Source organism: Populus euphratica, unplaced genomic scaffold, assembly GCF_000495115.2.
Source record: "Populus euphratica unplaced genomic scaffold, PopEup_1.0 scaffold203.1, whole genome shotgun sequence".
NCBI lineage: Eukaryota > Viridiplantae > Streptophyta > Magnoliopsida > Malpighiales > Salicaceae > Populus > Populus euphratica.
Genome location: NW_011499983.1, coordinates 445,035 through 466,333, shown reverse-complemented (window position 1 = coordinate 466,333; position 21,299 = coordinate 445,035). Strand labels below are relative to the sequence as shown.

The following is a 21,299-nucleotide window of genomic DNA, read 5'->3' as shown; positions in this document are numbered from 1 at the left end:
ACACAAACACAACAAGTCCACAACAATCCAAACCCTAATTTCCAAATAAAAAGCAGATATCCAATACTCTTTTTTTTAATTGTTACATTAAAAAGTAATTTCAAAACAATTTTCATATTAATTTAGACTGATTTCTTCCCCCAATATCATATAACATGGTATATTTAATTTCTAGATACTAGCTTGTCAAGAAGATAGTCTTTTTCTTTGTTTATAAAAATAGTTTAGGGAGGTAAGAAGAATTTATACGTAAATGAAAACTAAATCCAAGCATTATAGTTTAAACCCGAAAAAAAATACAGAGAAGTGAGAAATAACGCCAGAACCACCGGCAAACTCCTTGGATTGTAGCTGCCTTATACTGTGGACTAGTAGATAGCGTGGAAATAGTTGCAGTGTAGTAGAGTGATAGAGAGAGAGAGAGAATGGCAAACTTAGTGGTGAAAGGAGGAAGCAGACCTCCATGGGTGGGATTAGCAGCAGCATTATGGGTTGAGATAGCGGCGGGGAATGCATACAACTTCCCACTCTACTCTCCTGCTCTCAAATCAGTAATGGGACTCAATCAGCAGCAGCTAACAATGTTGGGTGTGGCCAATGATATTGGAGAGAATGTGGGATTGCTCCCTGGCATGGCCTGCAACAAGTTCCCTCCCTGGGCTGTCCTCGCTGTTGGTGTTCTTGCTTGTTTCTTGGGCTACGGTGTTCTTTGGCTTGTTGTTAGCCAGACTGTCAAGCCCTTACCTTACTGGCTGGTCAGACATCATCAACTTGTTTCTTTTTATTACATACTTTGATGGTTGCCCTGCTTGCTAGTAGGTAGTTCTTGGCGAGGTAGATTTTGAAAGAATTCGACTCTCTATGGAATTGTATTTGCTTTTGTATCATTGCTTTGTCATGGGGTTTGATGTGTTTCCAATCTTGGTTGATCAAATCAGAGGCTTGATTGCCTCTTGCTTCATCAGTTTGGTTGATCAGGCTTTGGTGAACCATTATTATATAGAATTAATGACTTGGAACTAGTGATTCTACTCTCTTTTTTCCTCCTGAGGAAGGAATGATAGATAGATTTTATTTAGTTATAAGATGGATTTCCATTATGGATTTATATCCTCTGATGCTTGCAAAGCCTGTGTCAATGCAATTTTTTTAATTGGACACCCCCCTCCCTTTTCTCTTTTTTGCCTATATAAATGGTTGATGGCAAGTCTTACTTCTCTGTAAAAGTTATAGCTTAGTTGATTTGGGGGAAGTTTGAAGTTTGAGCTCAATGAATGCAATTGATCCGATTAAGGAATCATTTAACTTGCTCATACTAAAGCTCCCTTAAATGCTGTAATACTGCACTCTCTTCTGTTGAAACTCAATCTGGGAGTGCTCCATGATTTAAACTGTTCCCCTGCTGCCTTTCTTTTCCCTTTAAAACAATTCATATAATATTTCCAGTGTTTCAAGCACTGGATCTTCCTCATTCAGAGTATTGAAGCTAGAATTTGTACCTCAAGGTTTCATCTTTCATGACTGGAAAACTCTGGCTAAATTATTTTGATCCAGTCTATCAAGATGGCGCTACATGTTTGGATGGAACAAACTTATTGTTTGAGTGGTTGTCATTATACTTTCCTGTTGGAAAGGTTGGGTGTACGTTTTGAAGCATCTTTGAATGGCCAGAATCCAAATAATATACAGAGGGTTGTGTAGGCCTGATGGAAGGTGAAAACAATGTTTGGTAAATAAAGATACATGTTTTTAGCTAGCATTGGGGATACCTAGAACCCAAAATTTTTACACATAGAGATTCTAATACAATGTTAAACTAATCATTGCTTTCTAGATAACTTATTTGTGTCTGTGCTGGTTGTCATGTTACTGAGATTTTGAGAAGTTTGGTTGGAGCTATCCAATTTCCAGCTGAAGCAAAAGTGTGACCTGTCATGAAAACATTAAAGTATGCTTTCCTTTTTGTTGCTATTGCAGTTATGGCTTGCACTTGTTATTGCCACAAATAGCAATGCATGGTTTGGCACAGCTGTGGTTGTGACCAACATGAGAAACTTCCCTCTCAGCAGGGGCACTGTTTCTGGCATTCTCAAAGGTTACGCTGGGATCTCAGCTGCAGTATACACAGTGTTATATAGCCTGGTGCTTAGAGGCTCTGCTTCAAATCTCCTGCTCTTTCTTACACTTGTCATTCCCATTTTGTGTTTAGCTATGATGTACTTTATCCGGCCATGTACTCCAGCTTCTGGAGAAGACTCTTCAGAGCATGTCCATTTTCTCTTCACCCAAGCTGCAGTTATTCTACTTGCCGTTTATCTCCTCGTAACCACTATAATAAGGACTGTGGTTTCTCTTAGTGATGCTGTTTCCTACATTTTAGCGGCAATCGTGGTTATCTTTTTGATATCTCCTCTTGCAATTCCTGTCAAAATGACCATTTTTCCTTCAAGGCCCAAGAAAAACCGGCCATCTGATTCTTCAGATCATTCGGTGTTGGGGGGAGGTGAAACAACTCCAACAGATCCTTTGTTGACACCATCTTCATCTGCAACATCTCTAGGAAGTTTTTATGAGAATGATGATGCTTCAGATGTGGAAATACTTCTTGCTATGGGAGAGGGAGCAGTGAAGAAGAAAAGGAGGCCCAAGAGAGGTGAGGATTTCAAAATTCGCGAGGCTCTTATCAAGGCAGATTTTTGGCTTCTTTGGGTGGTATACTTTCTTGGGGTTGGTTCTGGAGTTACTATTCTCAATAATTTGGCTCAAATTGGGGCTGCTTTTGGTCTTGAGGATACAACAATATTGCTTGCTCTCTTCAGCTTTTGCAATTTTGTTGGCCGCATTGGCTCGGGTGCTGTTTCAGAACATTTTGTCAGGTTATTACTCGTTCACTTAATATCAGATATTAAGTTGGGAATTGAAATCTTTTCATTTAAAGAAGCACAATGATTGATCTTTTTAGGCATTCATTCCTAATGAAGCAATGCCAGTTTTCTTTTATCATTTGACTGGACAAGCTTTTTCTGGACAATTCTTGGTTGTTTCATTGACGTGCAATTTCATTCTATTCTGTTCCTCCCCTGCCTTCTCAATTTTCTCTCTATATTTACTAGTTTATGGCCTAAAATCTCCTAGTTCTGAATTTCAGGATTTTCTTGTTTATATGACGAAATCACACTTTATTGCAGGTCAAGAACAATTCCTAGAACCTTGTTGATGACATGTGCACATATAATTATGGCCGTAACGTTCATTCCTTTTGCATTTGCACTTGATGGTATTCTTTACACTGCAATTGCTCTTCTTGGCATCTCTTATGGGATTCTGTATGCTGTAATGGTGCCAACTGCCTCTGAACTTTTTGGCTTGAGACATTTTGGTTTGATATACAACTTTATGCTGCTAGGCAATCCTGTTGGTGCGCTACTTTTCTCAGGTATTCTTGCCGGTTATGTATACGACGCAGAAACTGCCAGACAAGGAAGCTCTACTTGTTTAGGTCCTGATTGCTTCAAGGTAACATTCCTGGCTCTAGCTGGCTTCTGTGGACTGGGAACCGTCATGAGCATAATCTTAACAGTTAGAATATGGCCAGTTTACCAAATGCTTTATTCAGGGGGTTCTTACCATCTGCCTCAGAATTTAGGCCATTGATGAGTGGCAACTTTTAGTTGTAACCTCAAAAACGTGGCGGGACACCCCTTCTTCTGCAAAGGACTGCTCCATCGGAGTCTTGTAGTGTGCTAAATAATGGCTTCGATTGGTTATGTAATTCTTCCTCTGCTTTTTGTAAATCACAAGGTATCTCGCATTCTACTAGGGAAGAGATGAGAAAAATGATAAATCCTATAGGTTGATTTCCATCCCCCATAACCATGTGCCACAACTGTACTCGAATGGTTTGATAATCATAGTCAGTGATGACATTGCTGTTTCCATAGCAATTACGGAACTATACTTGTCTTGCATAAATAAATCCAAGGGCCAGATCGTTTTGTATTTCTAAATCCGAAGCTCTTTCCTTCATCTCTTATGGTAACTCTCCACGAGAAGAACCACCACGACTGCAAGCGGTGACTGCATGAGTTCAAGGGGCGGAGCACGGTCTGCCGTAACTGGCATCTCCAGCTGGTAGAAGGTTCCTTTCCCCAAGATCAATGAAGAAGGGAAAAAGGCGATGGGAGTTCATTCTTCTTCCTTCCATCTAACAGGAGCTCCCAACTGCTTGAAGCTCTGTGATCCAAACTTTCTTCCTCAACCTCTAGAAAATCACCTCTCATGGTTTCTTCATGCAAGGCATCACGCCATGCCTTCCTCGTCGAGGACCCAATAACACTACCATGCCTTGTTTAAAGCATGTTTGGCAACACCATACAAACTGCATTTCTTCAATTTATATAAAAAAAATTGTTAATTTTTTATATATATATTTTTAGGTTATTTTGATATATTATATTGAAAATAATTTTAAAAAATAAAAAAATAATATTTTAATATATTTCTAAATAAAAAATATTTATTTTAAAAAAACGCATTGAAAAAATTTAAATATAATTTATTTTAGAAAAACAAAATCTAACACCCTATAGAGTTGAAATATGCCAAAAAAAAATATAAATATAATTATCTAGTGTCCCGCCTCCTTTCATCAGTTCATGGATGAAAGTGCTTGAGCTCTATGCAAGAAGAATGAGGGCATGCATATACGTCAGTCCCTTCCAGTTTAAGATTGGTCAGATGAGAGCGAAGTAGAAAGTAACTAGTAAAAATGCCAAATATAGTTGTGAAAGAAGGGAGGAGACCACCCTGGGTGGGCTTGGCAGCAGCAGTATGGGTTTTGATAGCGGCTGGGAATGGCTACAACTTCCCACTATACTCTCCTTCACTGAAATCAGTGTTGGGTTTTAACCAGCAGCAAATAACAATCTTGGGGGTGGCTAACGATTTTGGAGAGAGTGTAGTTTAGCTCCCCGGCATTGCCTGCAACAAGTTCCCTCCATGGGCTCTGGCTTGCAATCACCCAGATTGTTTCTGGCCTGTCCTACTGGGTGGTAAGTGATCAACTCTTTCCTTTTTCTAGTTGCTTAGTTGCATTTAAGTGGATTTGCAGATTGGAGTTTTTTTCCCCCCTACACTGCACAAAACATATAATCTTGATTGCCTGGGATTTAGAGCTTGATGGGTTTTCCAAATTTGATCACTGAAATTGCAGGGTGATGACTGCTTAATATCTGTCTCTTTTCTACTATTCTTTATCACTGCCTATTTATTTGTTTGTTTGTTGTCTTTCTTTTCTGGGCTGCCCATTTAAGATTGATTAACATGGATAGTTTTCCAGACAAGACTAGGGTTTTGCTTTTGTGTTTGATTGGAGTTTCTCGAGAATCATACCATGGGGTCCAGTTCCATGATTTTTGAAACCCATGATAACTTGGTTTAATATTTGAGCTTGGAAGGAGGCAGCCACTCCATCCAAAAAAAATGCTGAAGCATAGGACTGCCTCATATTCTCCCTCTTAGATGAGCGATTCTAATGTTTCATTTTTCTTCTGAAATAGTGAGTGTGACCATCCTCTTTTTTCACCTATCTAAGTGGTGTGGGATTTTGGTAAATTCATTCATGATTATCGTCACAACTTTCTCTATATTTTATCTAGATGTTTGAGAAGAATGAGAAATTAGGAAATGTAGTTACCCAGATGAAATGGCAATAAATGCACTGTTCTCTTTCCGGGGCTTGTCTTACTCCACAGAAGGAATGGTTTCCCAGATTTAGGCTAGATTGTAATCTCTCTTGCTGTAAGTCTTCTTCCTTATTAAGGACTCGTACACTTCAGTGTCCACACTAAATGCAGTGTCTTTAAAAGCAAATCGTTCACACATATTCCACAACATATACCATTTCTTCCTCGGAATTTTGAAGGAAAACTAAAAAGAGAAGAAGATTGCACATTTGTTACCCAACATTTGATTGGTTTTCTGTTCAAGTACTCAACATTCAGTCTCACCTTTCTGGGTTGCTTAACGTTGTTTTTTTCCTAATGTGGTACCTATGGTGAGTTTCATCACTTGAGTGATGACAATAAAGTGGGCTTAGATTGGAAAAAGAGAACAAACATATCTAGCACCTTTTGTTAAATTTCTAATTCAGCACCCCATCTCAACATCTATTTGAGTTTCTAGACTTGTTTTTTTTTTTTTTAAACGTGTCATTCTTTGTAACCAATGCTAGAAAAAGGATGATAAGGAACACTACCATGCAGAAAAAATGGGTTCGAATTAAAAAATAATAATAATAATCATCTTCACATTTCGTAATCTAGACCCTTTTTTTAACCACGTGACACAAGATAGCGGTTGTATCGTTACTTTTCTAAGTGTGTAATTAGCTTTGTTGTTGCGGTTTAAAAGAGTAGGTTAAAAAAAAAAGAAGTGGAATCTATGCAAAACTTTGGTGTGTTAATTAATCAAACACTTTCAAGGCTATGGTTAGGGCAAAACGCAATTTCAATCACACCCCACCACATTAACGAACAAACCCTAATTGCCATGCAGAATGTCATATAAAAAAAATGAAGTGCTAAGAAACTCAAATAGAATTAAGGGTGGAAAAGTCATATACAAATTCAATAGAAGTTAGATACTTTAATATGCATTTTTTTTCTTTCCAATCTAGACTCACATTTTTTTCCATGTAACAAGTGATCATGGCCACAAGATCAGCTAATGAAACCCAATATAAAAGTAATATAAGAGTATCATGTCAGGAAAATAACAATACTCACACAACATTCTCACATGGAGATGATCACAAAAAGTATAAAATCACAATAAAAATTGATCAATTCTTTAAAGAGTATAGTTCAATCAAGAATCAAGCAAGAAAGATCCCTATTTTCTATGCTTCAATATGCGGCAACTTTATGTGAATTAAATCTGAAACGTAAGTCTTTCCAAAGAGTATTTATACTCTTGAAAATAAACTCTTAAGAATGGGTTCACTTGCTCCAATTTGAAACTAGCCCAAAGTAACCCAAAAACTAACTAATTAACTGGAAAATAATAAAATGAATATTCTGAAATTTTTATTTTATGGTGCCGCCACCTTTAGTGCTCATGGTAGAGTAGGATTTTTCCCTCAAATCAAATCTCCCTGATAGAGTAGACTTTCTTTTCCTAAATAATTCATGATTTCCATGTTGAATTAGGAAACACAAAATACTCGACAAAATAAGCCCTGTGATGCCGAAATTACTTCCCTGGCTGAAATCCATGGTCCTTAAACCCATCTTGAATATAAATCAAATTTAATAGGCTTGTTCTTCTTGGGTTGTTGCTCTTTTGTAGTTCACCTCGGCCCATATGTCATGCAAAAGCTCACTAAAGGCTTCCTTGTACTTCTTTGCTCTAGCTCTAGTGATTGGGTCTACTGGAATGACTAATAGATCTTTGGTATGGGTTGGATCGTATTGGTCCGTGCTAATTTTGAGAAGTTTACTTGGCTTTACAGTTTCCCACGTTACTCTGAAAGCATTGTTGAAACCTGTAGTGGGCTCAGATTCGTGACCCATTCTTGCAATGATATGGGCTGCACTTGTTATCGCCACTAATAGCACTACATGGTTTGGCACAGCTGTGCTTGTAACCAACATGAGGAACTTCCCTTCCAGTAGAGGCAATGTTTCAGGAATTCTCAAAGGTTATGGGGGGATTGCAGCTGCTGGATATACTTTGATATACAAACTGGTGCTTAAAGATTCGGATTCAAAGCTTCTGCTAATTCTTACACTTGGTATTCCCATTTTATGTTTAGCAATGAGCTTCTGGAGAAGATTCTTCAGAGCATGTCCATTTTGTTTTCAGTCAAGCTGCAAGTGTTTTGCTTGCCCTTTATCTTCTCATAACCACAATAATACATAATGTGGTTTCTCTAAGTGATAATGTTTCTTGCATCTTAGTTTAGTTTTGATAATGGCTATTGTTCTGATGTCCCCTCTTGCAATGCCGGTCAAAATGACCCTTTTCCCCTGCAAAACAGTAGAGACATGTCCCACCAACTGATTCTTCAGATCATTTGATCTGAAGGTGAATCAACCCCAACTGGTTCTTTGTTGACACCATTGGAAGTTTTTTGAGAATTGAGGATGCTTTGGATGTGGACATGCTTCTTGCCGTGGGTGAGGGAGCAGTGGAGAAGAAAAGGGGGCCCAGTGGAGGTGAAGATTTCAAAATTCGTGAGGCTCTTATCAGAGCTGATTTCTGGCTTCTGAGTTGTGAACTTTCTTGGGGTTGATCCTGGAGTTACTGTTCTCAATAATTTGGCTCAAATTGGTGTTGCATTTGGACTTGAAGACACAACAATATTGCTTACTCTCTTCAGCTTTTGCAGTTTTGTTGGCCGTCTTGGCTCAGGTCATTACTTGTTGCTAACATAAAGTACCAATTTAGAATGTGAAAGTCCTATTTCTTTTGAAGAAGCACACGCTTGATACTATCATTAGGCATTCCTAGCGTGATTTTCCCTGGACACTTTAGCAATTCAATTTTCCTAAAAGTTCTTGATTTTTGCAATATGAGGACTTCATTCTGTTCCTAACTTGGTTGGCTTCTTAATTTGTTTTCTTAATATTCCTGGTTTATGCTCTATATTCCTACAGTTATCATATCAGATGGATTTTTAAACTATCATTTTGGAAGTGGTTTTTTTTTTTTTTTTGCTAATAAGGGAATGACGGTGAATGTGATAAGATCTTGTTGCAGGTCAAAAATGATCCCTCGAACCTTGTGGATGACATTAGCACCAGCGGTCATGCTCATAACCTTCATTCTTTTTTCTTCGGCTCTTAATGGAATTCTTTATGCTGCAATTCCTCTTCTTGGCATCTGCTACGGGATTTTGTATGCTGTAATGGTGCCAACTGCTTCCGAGCTTTTTGGCTTGAAACATTTGATTTGATTTACAGCTTTATGGGGCTAGTCAATCCCATTGGTGCACTTCTTGTCTCAGGTTTGCTTGCTGGTTATGCATATGATGCTGAAGCTGCTAAGCAAGATAGCTCTGCTTGTGTTGGTCATGATTGCTTCGAGGTAACATTCCTGGTTCGTCTGTGGGTTGGGGAAAATCTTGAGCATAATTTTGACAGTTAGAATTCGGCCAGTTTACCACCTACTTTATTCAGGGCTCTTTCCGTCTGCCTCAAACACCCGGCCATTGACCAGTGGAGATTACTATTATGGTCTAATGAAGTTGAGTTCCTTTTTAGCAGAGGCATGCTTCATTGTCGTACAGCGTCTGTCTTTTGCTAGATGCTGCAATTACTAAGGTGCTATATTTTGTTTGTCATCGGCAGCTCAATGGCGGTATCTTTGTTGTAGTCATACTGTTGGAGGAAGGCACATCCAAGTTGTACCACCTTTTGAGGGAGGTTATTGAAATGCTATCTCAACACAAATCAGGATTGCGTAGGGGAAATCATCTTGGAATTGTTTCAACATTTTTTTTTCCCATACATCATTGTGCAGGTGCCTATTATTTATGTTTCTTAAAAAAAAATTCTTGGGGTAGGAAGGGCTGTATCTGTGTTCAAGATCAGCTCCCTCTTCCTTGCTTTGCAGCTCTAATCTGCACGCACTTTGCCTTGTCTCTATACACCTCTTTATTGCCAGCTGCTTTGATCTGTTGCCACTTCCACGAGGAAGTGATTAATGTAGCCAACTGAGTGTAAACATGAATTTACCAAAGGAAATCTTAAGATATAGAAGAGTAAAATCGATCCACAAGATTGAATCTTATCATATTCTTTACCAAAAAGACAATATGGCTGGACTTGTTCCTGCACAGAATCTTCTTCACTACATGTCCTAAAACAATCAATCCGGTAACAGGCATTAAAGCTGCTAATGCTTTCCTATGCCTGCAAGCACGCAAGCAAGGGAGGCCATCTCATACTAAAACAGACCCTGGTGCCAAATTGTGTCCCCATCTCACCCACCCACCAATAATGAAAACAAGATCAAAATGTTACTACCAAACTAGACTCGAGACTCTATGGTGGAAGAGCACAAAAAAAGCCATCTCTCACCGCTTAAACTGAAATCAAGAAGGAAAAAACAAAATAAAACAAAAACAATTCATGTTGGTTTCAAATTCTGGAACATGGTATCCCACCTGAACTCTTCAACACCAGTTGTCCAATACCCTTCGTCATCGTCCTCTAACTTCTCCTCTTTGTTGAGACCACAAATCACAGGACTTGAAAAACTATCAAGGGCTGGCGCAGCAGAAATCATAGGAGTGTTTGAAAAACTACCATTTGTAAGCAACAACCTGCTTTGTTTAGCCATCATCAACTTCTTGTTCCTCTTCAACATGGCTCCTCTCCATCTGGTTCCGTAACCAGGCCTTGGAACAAGAACAAGAGCCGACTCCTCACGGTGAACCCATGTCCTTACGTACTTAGCTAGAGACCTCTTTGTTCTCTTGATTGCAACAAGAACCCTTGCCATGGCACGTGAGCTCGCTCCCTTCTCCTTTCTTGCAAGCTTGAGGATCTCGAGCCTGTGTTTGGCTATTGACACCCCCATGCTTTGAAGAAATTCATGGTTAAAGTAAGCTATGTCTTCTTCTTCAAGCTCATTGTGAGCGAAGGCAAGGCCGTATTCATACACAAGTGAAGGCTCCAGACCAGTTTTCGATAGCCACGAGAACCAATCCATAGCTTTTGTGTGCTTCAATGTCTTCGAGAAGTGTGTGCGTGTATATAATGTAGTGGAGAGGCAATTGCAAAACAAGAAGAAAAGGTGGAGTTGCTAGTAGCCTTGGACTTTTATTCAAGAGCTTAGCTTTTTTATTTTTTTTTCTTTCACAAATTGTTATGGTGGTTGAATCTCGAGAGTGACTTAAAGAGAAAGATATTAAAGGGAGGTGGGGAGGGTTTCCATGGCCGTGTTCCCTCCAAATATGCGGCCAAATTGCCATCAAGCTCTCGAGGAGTGAAGCCTCAGGATTCCATGTGGAGATGGTAATGCCATCAATCACGGCATGGGAAAAGGCTAATGTGTAGGGACACAACAGCACTTGTCTTCGAGTGTTTGAAGTGTGGCTAAGGACTAAGGGAGGAAAGTGGCAAGTGGGAGTGCATCTTCAAACACGGCATCTCCTTGGGAAAAAGAAAGATGGGACTTCTTTTCGATAGAATAAGAGCAATCAAATTCTCTTCATTGCTACCAAGGGATTTGAACCAATCTCAATGATGGGAATTTCTGTAAGCAATCAACCAAATTCATCACCAATTTTAGTTAAACATCTAATCATGTACAACTTGTTTCTTCTGAGTAATATACATCGTTGGAAGATATTAGGTAGATTTATATTTTTAATTATAAGATGCATATTAAAGGGACTCATTTATCTTTATAAAAGTAGTGTGGTTGTTAAAACCTTTTATCTGCGTAGCAAAATACCTCCTTACACTTGGGGTTTTGTTTTTTTATATCTTAGACTTGAGGGTATTTTTGTAGTTTCCCTATTTCTCCATTTATATTGAGAAAAATGAGGGGTAGTTTTGTCTTTTAATTAATTAAAAGTGTTTTAAGAAAATCTCATTAATGTGTATAGAGCATGTGTCGGCCGTTCCGTTATCTTTGAATGATGCACATGGCTAATTCTAGTAATAAAAAACACCGTTCTAGAATATCTTTAGATACATTTTAATATCTCCTCCATATCACAATGCCGTATGTGCAAAACAGATCTCTATTTTCGCTCTGACAACTATTATTTTTTTCTTTTTTCTTTCCCCTCTCTCTTCCTTGATTTTAGACCTCACCCTGCAATATTTCAAATCATCCCCTCAACTTTTTTTTATTTACTTACTTCTTAATATTTTGATTAATATTTGAAATAACTTATAAAAATTAATTTTTTTTCAATTTCATCTTATTTAAATTTTTTATATGTCAGATCTAGTTCCCTTTTTTTTAATTTTATTTATGTCATATGAGAAATTTTTTTATAATTTTTTTTTGTTAATTTCACCCTTGATTTTTTTCTTATCAAGTTTTATCCTTATTTATTTTATTTCTATTTTTTGGTTTTGTCAAATTTTTTAGTTTAGTATTTTTTAATACTTAATTTTATATTTTAATATTTAGTTAGTCTGAATTTGAGCTTCTTGGTTAAGCTAATATTTAGAATTTTTCAATTAGTAATTTAAGAAATTAACTCAAGATATTCATTAAAAATATTTATTTTACTGGAGATTAGGTTTTGTGTTTTTTATATGCTTTCTACTTTTTTTGTTATTAGGTTATCTTAGGTCGTTTTACCTTTTGTTCTTTGTTAAATATTTTTTTTCAAAATAAATTTTATTCTTGATTTAAATAAAATTAATTAATTAAATATAAACAAATATTCATATAACTCATTTCAATGTTATCTTGCATCCTCTTGCAATGAGATTTAAATTATCTCAGCAAATTCTTTTGTTTATGGACGATATTCATGGTAGAATAGCAGTAAATATTTAATAATTTTTTTTATAGGTGTGATATTAATAATTTATTTTTTAGTTAATTATTGCCAAAAAAATTTATAATTTATTTATTATTGTTGTTTTTAATTTAAATCAAATTATTAAATTAAATAATTTTATTAAATATACTCCAATTAACAACCCAAGTGTTAAGTTTTTATACTTCTTTGAAAACACTATCATCATTTAATTTTCTTTTGTAAAATTAATAATTATAACTAGTTTTCAAACTTCTATTTGCTCAGAGACAAGTGGATAATCAAGCCTGCAGCATCTTTATTGACGTGACACCTAACCAACTATAACCATCTATGCCCTCTACCATTTACTTTCTAACTTTTATTTCAACGTAAGCTTTTTGTTAATGGAATCCACAACATAATATTATTTGGTTACTATTATAAAAAAAAATATAATAAAAATAAAAATAAAATTATTTTTAAGATAAGTTTAAAATAAATTTCTGTATTTTCAAAACAGAAAATACATATAAGATATTTTTAAAAAAATAATATTTTTTATTTTTTATTTCAAAAACATCTATGTAAAAAACTCTCAATTATATAATTTTTCTATTAAAATATAAAATGATAAAAATATAATTATTGTAGTTTTAAAACCTAATTTATTAGTTGATTCTAAATAAAATTTGGGTCACTAATCGAGGCCTGAGTTATCGGGTGGATTGCTATAAGTTGATCCAAGTCAGTGTAAGAATAAAAATAATTATTATTATAATTTCAAAACTTGATTCAGTGATCGACTCAGGGCAAGGTTCAAGTTACTAGTTGAGGCTCGGGTTGACCCAAGTCATTTTAAGAATAAAAATGGTTATTAATATAGTTTTTAAAACTTAATTTGAAGGTCACCAGAGCAAGATTTAGGTCATAAGTGGGGTTGATCATTGACCCAAATAAACATAAGAAAAAAATTGGTTATTATCATAGTTTTAAAACCTAACTTAAGGATTGATCTGAGGTAAAACCTAGATCACATCTCGAGAAGGTCAATCCTACTCAACATAAAATAAAAATAATAATTATTATAGTTTTAAAACTTAATTTAAGGTCAACCTGGGAAAAGGATCGAGTCACGAATCAGGAGAGTCATCCTGAGTTAACTTAGGTCAATATAAGGATAAAAGTTGTTATTATCATAGTTTTAAAACCTAACTTGAGAGTTCACTAGAGTAAGGTCTAGGTCCCAGTTCGGGAGGGTTAATATAAGTTGATCTAAGTTAATGTATGAATAAAAATAATTATTATCATAGTTTTAAAACCTAACTAAGAAGTGGGCTTGAGACAAGATTTAGGTTGCGAGTCAGGAAGTTCAACTCAACTGACCTAAAAATAAAAAAAAATTAAAGCAACCTTGTTTTGACCAATTTTTTTCTTAAAAAAAATCAATGAGGTTTTGACTCATGTTTCATTCCAGATTGACCTGAATTTTTAACTAGGTTAAATTAAGACAATCCTTTCACAATTTTTTTTCTCTTAAGCTCATACCAGTTTAGGCTCGAGGTCAACCCGTGTGTGTGTGTAATTTTTAAAAATATATAATTTTGACAAAAATACATGTTAAAGATAAAATATAATTTTTTATATTTTAATTTGTCTTATTCACCATAACAAAAAAATACAGAAACAGTCATTTTATCTTATATATCATTACCACATACAATTATATTTTTGTTTTATTTTGTATCTTGTTTTTCTTATTTATATCTCTTTTATTTCATAAAAGTAACCAAATGCTAGTTAAGTAACATGACACCTAAGTAGCTATGAGAAACTAGACTTACATTGTAAAATTTTATCCAAATAAGGCACAATTTTAATTCACAATCCATATAATACATCACTGTGTGAGATCCTCGACACATATTATGTGTGTTTTTGTGGTGTGTATAAAAATTATTGTGCCTTGTTATAATCAACATATTTTTATTGATAAATTATATTTGTAGTCAGCGTTTTGTTATAGGATGATCAAATTTTTTATGTAAAATAATTCTAAAAAAAAATTGATACCCAAGTCATCAAATCAATTGGCAATTTAAATAATATGAATCAAAAAAACATAACAATAATAAAAAAAATAACCAAGAAAAGAAGATAAAATGAACTCGACATGAGTTTATTTAGAGTATCAAAAAACCTAATATTGAACGACAAAAATATAAAATAACAAAAGTTTAACAATAAAAAAAAACTAGTTAAATATGATTAACTCAAAAGATTGAAATAACTTCATGAAACAAAATCACTTGTAAGGTATGAAAAAAGAGAGAGCATGAATACTAAATTTCAATATATCAAATATTGAATGATGAAAATGAAATAAACAATTTAAAAAAAAAAAAACAAAAGTCAACTCATGTTAACCTTTGAGACTATTGACTTTGTTTATAAACCTGGGACTATCCTAGAGAAAGAAAACTATGAGAAATAACAAAGCAAAATTCTAAAAAAAAAGAGTAAAAAATAATTTAAAAAACATCAATTAAAAAAAAAAGAGAAAAAGAGAAAACCTAAACAAACCTCCTAAACTTGATCTAATTTTCAAAACTCATAACCCGTAAAATTCTAGACTTGAGTTTAATTAAAAAGCTTAATTCTCAATCAATTTGATTTTGAAGAGTGAAATCATAAAAAATATCAATTTAAAAAACCTGCAAAAGAAAAAATAATAAAGTAAAAGGAATGGGGATTGAATTTGAAAGATTAAAAAATAAAAGGGGTGAAATTGAAAAACATTTGTGATTTTAGGATGCGTGTTTTATTTTTTTTAAAAAAAAAACTAAGGTCATACACTCAACTAATGAAAAAAAGGCTAATATATGGACCAAAAAAAAAAGAAACCACCAAAAAATAATAGTTAAAAAAATGATATATAAGACAAATAAACAAAAAAAAAACACAAATCATAATTACTAATAATATAAATATTGAATGATAAAACAAAAAAAATAGCTTTAAAAAAAAACAAGAACACCTGGATAAACTTTCTAAATCTAGGTAAAGATCTTAGGCTCGCAACCTATTAAATCTTAGATCCAGGTTGAGTCAAGAAACTCAATACCAACCAATTTTATTGTTTAGCCAAAGTAAATAATAATAATAATAATAAACAATTAAAAAGATCCAAGAAAATCTAGGTCATTTTAAAAATCAGTAAAAAATCTTAGAAAAAAATAAATAAAAATAAACTTAAAAATTTATTTAAAATAAAACAAATAATAATAAAAAAAGAGCTAAATTCAAAATAAAAAAAATAAATTTAAGGAATTAGCCAAAAAAAACTCATCAAAGAATGATAAACAAAAAAATCCAAGATAACCGGGTCATATTTTAGACCAACAAAAAAATCCATAGAAAGTAAGTTAAAAAAACTAAGCAAATCCAGACAAATATCTTAAAACTAATCAGATGTGCAGTTAAAAAAAATTGAAAGGCAAACGAATGGAGATTAGATTTGATATATAGGGAAAAAAAACCAAAGAAGAGTGGAATCGTAAAATAGAATTAATTTAAAAAATAATTCCAAACAAAACTAATAGCAATTAAAAGGATGAGATCAAATTCAAAAGATAAAAAATGAAGGGGGATGAAATTAAAAAAGCAAACCAATTTTATAAATTATTCAAGATAAAAAATTATAATAAAAAGAGAAGGGACCAAATCTAAAGAATCAATAAATTAAAAGGTTGTCATTGAATTTTTAAAGAGCTAATGTGGAAATTTAAGTGGGCAAAGAAAGGAGAAGGGGAAAAAAAATGGTCGTCAATGCCAAACTATTGGAAATCTTGGAACACATGTCATCTCATTACCTTGAGGATACTGAGATCTTCTAAATACAAAAATACATTTGTGACCTAACAAATCCACACACATCATCTAAGTTTTTTAAAATAATATTTAATATATATCAAATACAAAAATACATGTGAGTAATCTTCAAATCTATAATAAAATTAATGTAAAATAATAATAAATAATTTTTTTGGTAAGATAGTTTAGTTAATTTTATCTTTGAGAGCATCAAAATAATTATACTATTTTAAAAAATTAAAAAAACCAAAATATCCTGAAGTAATAGGCATTATATTTTTCAATTTTAGGATTAAATTTATAATTTTACTTTGAAAAAAAATCAATCTAATCCCATAAATTATATAAAAGACAATTGTATTATTATTAAAAAATCTCACCTTCAATGCCTAATTAAAAAAATTTTAAGTCAGGGGAAATTACCATTTCACTATTCCAATGAATAGTGAAATATTTCTTGCACTACAATAATTTTTTTTTTCCTGTTTTGTATCTCTTTACTTTAATAAATAAATAAATAAAGATAATTCTATCATAGTAAAAAAACCACATTGCCTCTAATGCTTAATGAAATTTTTTTTTGAGTAATAATTAATTTTGTTATTTTACTATTTTAAATGTGCAGTGAAATATTCTTTAAGATACAATAACTTCTTCTCATTTAATGTTTTTTTTAATTAATTCAATGAGTCCCTTTACTTCAATAAATAAATAAATAAATATATTATGTTTTTTTTTTTGTTTTCAACATGTATACATGGAGTACACAAATTTTCATTACATCTAAACTTCAATATATGTAAGAGATAATTTTTTTCAAACATTTCCTTATCATAGTATCAAAGCAAAAAAAATGACGTGGCTTGGTAGTGATGTTGATTATGGTAGGAGTTTACTAGCTAGTGGGGGGCATCATCTCACGCGCACCTACTTTGCCTTTGTTAACTATATAAATTAGAGTTGTTGACATGGTGATTATTTTATTCCTTTTCTTTCTTGTGCATACGCATGCAAATTTTACAATAAGCTTAGTTAATTTCTTAAAAGAAAACACCATATATTATATTGATGAATGATTACCAACATATACACCCATATGTCTACTTGCTTCAAAAGAGAACATATAATGGCCCTCAATCTTTGGAGCAAGTTCATAGATCACATGATGGATTTTGGGCCAATTATGATGTGAATAGCTTAGATATAAAGATTTAAAAAATCATAATGAAGTAGATGATAAATCTAAAGATAAAAATTAAATTTGTAATAAATAAATAAACTTAAATTTATTATTTATAGCAAAATAAAAACTATAATATATAAAAATATCATAAGGTTAACTATACTTTGAAAAATCAATAATAAAAAGCTATTAAAATTTGACATGAAAAACATATATAGTCCTCCTAATAACTCTAGTAGATCCTGATGGAGTAGCAAACCAATGTGTCTAAGCTAATACGTAGCTAAAATAAGTCTAATGCTTAAAACAATATAATTCTAAAACATTGATTTTGAGCTAAAACAAACCAATATTAAAATACAAATTCTAAACAAAATTTAAATATCCAAATAATAAAACAAAATAACAAATAAAATTTTAAAATAATTCAGATTAATGAAAAGAAATAATTTAGCACAAAAGTTGCCCCTCCTTGCTTGAAATCCTCTATTGCCGAAATCTAAATCCTTGTCCTTTTCCTACATATAAGATTTTGAATTAATTGGATGATACTCTTTCATTGTTTGCCGGCCTTAATCCTCTCAAATTTAAAAAGAATCAAGGTTAACTTGATCTCCTTGAATAGTTTTTAGACTAGAAAATCCCAGAAAAATAAGAAAAAACAATAGGAAAGAATCTCTCCCTCTCGTAGCCACCTCCTACATGCCTTAATTTTCATGGAATCCTTGCTAAATATAAATAAATAATAATGGGAAAGGTTTCCCCAGGGTAGCCGCATGGTTTCCCTAGCACAACCCAAGACAAAGCCATATGCACCCTTGAGGAATACCATCACTGAACGTATCAAATTGTGTGTGCAGGAGAAAGAGGAAGAGCTGAAGGCCCATTGTGACGTCGTTCGAAGCTTCATGTCTTGGTATTTTAGCTAGAAAGAAAGAAAAAAACAAGAACACCCGGATAAACTTTTTAAATCTAAGCAAAGATCTTAGGCTCGCAACCTATTAAATCTTAGATTCAGGTTGAGTCAAGAAACTCAATACCAACCAATTTTATTGTTTAGCCAAAGTAAATAATAATAATAATAATAAACAATTAAAAAGATCCAAGAAAATCTAGGTCATTTTAAAAATCAGTAAAAAATCTTAGAAAAAAATAAATAAAAATAAACTCAAAAATTTATCTCAAATAAAACAAATAATAATAAAAAAAATGAGAACTAAATTCAAAAGAAAAAAAGTAAATTTAAGGAATTAGTAAAAAAATACTCATCAAAGAATGATAAACAAAAAGATCCAAGATAATCAGGTTATTTTTTAGACCAATAAAAAAATCCATAGAAAGCAAGCTAAAAAAACTAAACAAATCCAGACAAATATCTTAAAACTAATCAGATCTTTAAAACTTACAGTTTGTGAAACTTTGGATTTGGTTCTAATTAGAAAGTTTATTACGAACCAATTTAAAAATATTAATTTAAAAAACTTACCAAATAAAAAAAAATGAAAGGCAAATGAATGGAGATTAGATTTGATACACAGGGGAAAAAAAACCAAAGAAGAGTGGAGTCGTAAAATAGAATTAATTTAAAAAATAATTCCAAACAAAACTAATAGCAATTAAAAGGATGAGATCAAATTCAAAAGATAAAAAATGAAGGGGGATGAAATTAAAAAAGCAAACCAATTTTATAAATTATTCAAGATAAAAAAAAATATAATAAAAGGAGAAGGGACCAAATCTAAAGAATCAATAAATTAAAAGGTTGTCTTTAAATTTTTAAAAAGCTAATGTGGAAATTGAAGCGGGCAAAGAGAGGAGAAAAGGGAAAAAATGGTTGTCAATGCCAAACCATTAAAAAGTTTAGAACACATGTCATCCCATCACGTTGAGGACACTGAGATCTTCTAAATACAAAAATACATTTGTGGTCGAACAGCTCCACACACATCATCTAGTTTTTTTAAAATAATATTTAATATATATCAAATATAAAAATACATGTGAGTAATCTTCAAATCTATACTAAAACTAATTTAAAATAAAAAAAATAAAAAAAAAATTGTCAGGGAGTTTAGTTAATTTTATTTTTGAGGAGTTAATTTTATCTTTGAGAGCATCAAAATAATTATACTATTTTAAAAAATTAAAAAAACCAAAATATCCTGAAGTAATAGGCATTATATTTTTCAATTTTAGGATTAAATTTATAATTTTACTTTGAAAAAAAATCAATCTAATCCCATAAATTATATAAAAGACAATTGTATTATTATTAAAAAATCTCACCTTCAATGCCTAATTAAAAAAATTTTAAGTCAGGGGAAATTACCATTTCACTATTCCAATGAATAGTGAAATATTTCATGTACTACAATAACTTTTTTTTTCTTTTTTAGTGTTCTGTGTCCCTTTATTTTAATAAATAAATAAAGACAATTCTATTATAATGAAAAAACCACATTGCCTCTAATGCTTAATGAAAAGTTTTTTGAGTAATAAGTAATTTTGTTATTTTACTATTTAAATGGGTGGTGAAATATTTTTTAGGATACAATAACTTCTCCTCATTAATGTTTTTTTTAATTAATTCAATGAGTCCCTTTACTTCAATAAATAAATAAATAAATATATTATGTTTTTTTTTTTGTTTTCAACATGTATACATGGAGTACACAAATTTTCATTACATCTAAACTTCAATATATGTAAGAGATAATTTTTTTCAAACATTTCCTTATCATAGTATCAAAGCAAAAAAAATGACGTGGCTTGGTAGTGATGTTGATTATGGTAGGAGTTTACTAGCTAGTGGGGGGCATCATCTCACGCGCACCTACTTTGCCTTTGTTAACTATATAAATTAGAGTTGTTGACATGGTGATTATTTTATTCCTTTTCTTTCTTGTGCATACGCATGCAAATTTTACAATAAGCTTAGTTAATTTCTTAAAAGAAAACACCATATATTATATTGATGAATGATTACCAACATATACACCCATATGTCTACTTGCTTCAAAAGAGAACATATAATGGCCCTCAATCTTTGGAGCAAGTTCATAGATCACATGATGGATTTTGGGCCAATTATGATGTGAATAGCTTAGATATAAAGATTTAAAAAATCATAATGAAGTAGATGATAAATCTAAAGATAAAAATTAAATTTTTACCTTAACAAAAATCTAATGATATAGAAAACAAACTTGAATTTATTATTTATAGCGAAACAAAAACTATAATATATAAAAATGTCATGAGGTTACTTTGAAAAATCAATAATAAAAAGCTATTAAAATTTGACATGAAAAACATATATAGTCCTCCTAATAACTCTAGTAGATCCTGATGGAGTAGCAAACCAATGTGTCTAAGCTACAAATCAAAATTAAAATTAAAATTCTAAACTAAATTAAAATATCCAAATAAACAAATAAAATTTTAAAATAATTCAGATTAATGAAAAGAAATAATTTAGCACAAAAGTTGCCCCTCCTTGCTTGAAATCCTCTATTGCCGAAATCTAAATCCTTATCCTTTTCCTCCTACATATAAGATCTTGAATTAATTGGATTATACTCTTTCATTGTTATTTTTTTGGCTTTGTACTACTATATTCTCATGATTATTTTTTGTTGTTCATTGCTGCTGATTATTGTTGTTTGTGACTGGAACACAGGATTTTATGGAGGGACTCTGAGTTGGCTTGTTTTAACGAGATCAAGACACAAGTGCCGACCATCTCAAATTGCT

At 32.4% G+C, this 21,299-nt stretch overlaps 2 protein-coding genes, 1 long non-coding RNA gene and 1 pseudogene across 3 annotated transcripts; 2 read left to right on the top strand and 2 right to left on the bottom strand.

Annotated features, from left to right (window-relative positions):
* Window positions 1–198: 198 nt before the first annotated feature.
* On the top strand, window positions 199–3,999 carry LOC105139940 (probable transporter mch1). The gene is made up of 3 exons (XM_011046580.1): window positions 199–755; window positions 1,978–2,876; window positions 3,189–3,999. The coding sequence occupies exons 1-3, from the start codon at window positions 426–428 to the stop codon at window positions 3,652–3,654; spliced, it is 1,695 nt and encodes a 564-aa protein (XP_011044882.1). The 5' UTR covers window positions 199–425; the 3' UTR covers window positions 3,655–3,999.
* Window positions 4,000–5,129: 1,130 nt separating this feature from the next.
* On the bottom strand, window positions 5,130–8,821 carry LOC105139937 (uncharacterized). The gene is made up of 2 exons (XR_845087.1): window positions 8,741–8,821; window positions 5,130–5,563 (listed from the first exon to the last, which is right to left on the bottom strand). It is a non-coding gene; the product is annotated as an uncharacterized LOC105139937 (long non-coding RNA).
* Window positions 5,487–10,055, top strand: LOC105139938 (uncharacterized; annotated as a pseudogene).
* Window positions 9,759–11,103, bottom strand: LOC105139939 (uncharacterized). Its single transcript, XM_011046579.1, has one exon. It carries the CDS (start codon window positions 10,714–10,716, stop codon window positions 10,132–10,134), a length of 585 nt encoding a protein of 194 aa, XP_011044881.1. The 5' UTR covers window positions 10,717–11,103; the 3' UTR covers window positions 9,759–10,131.
* Between the last annotated feature and the right edge of the window lie 10,196 nt (window positions 11,104–21,299).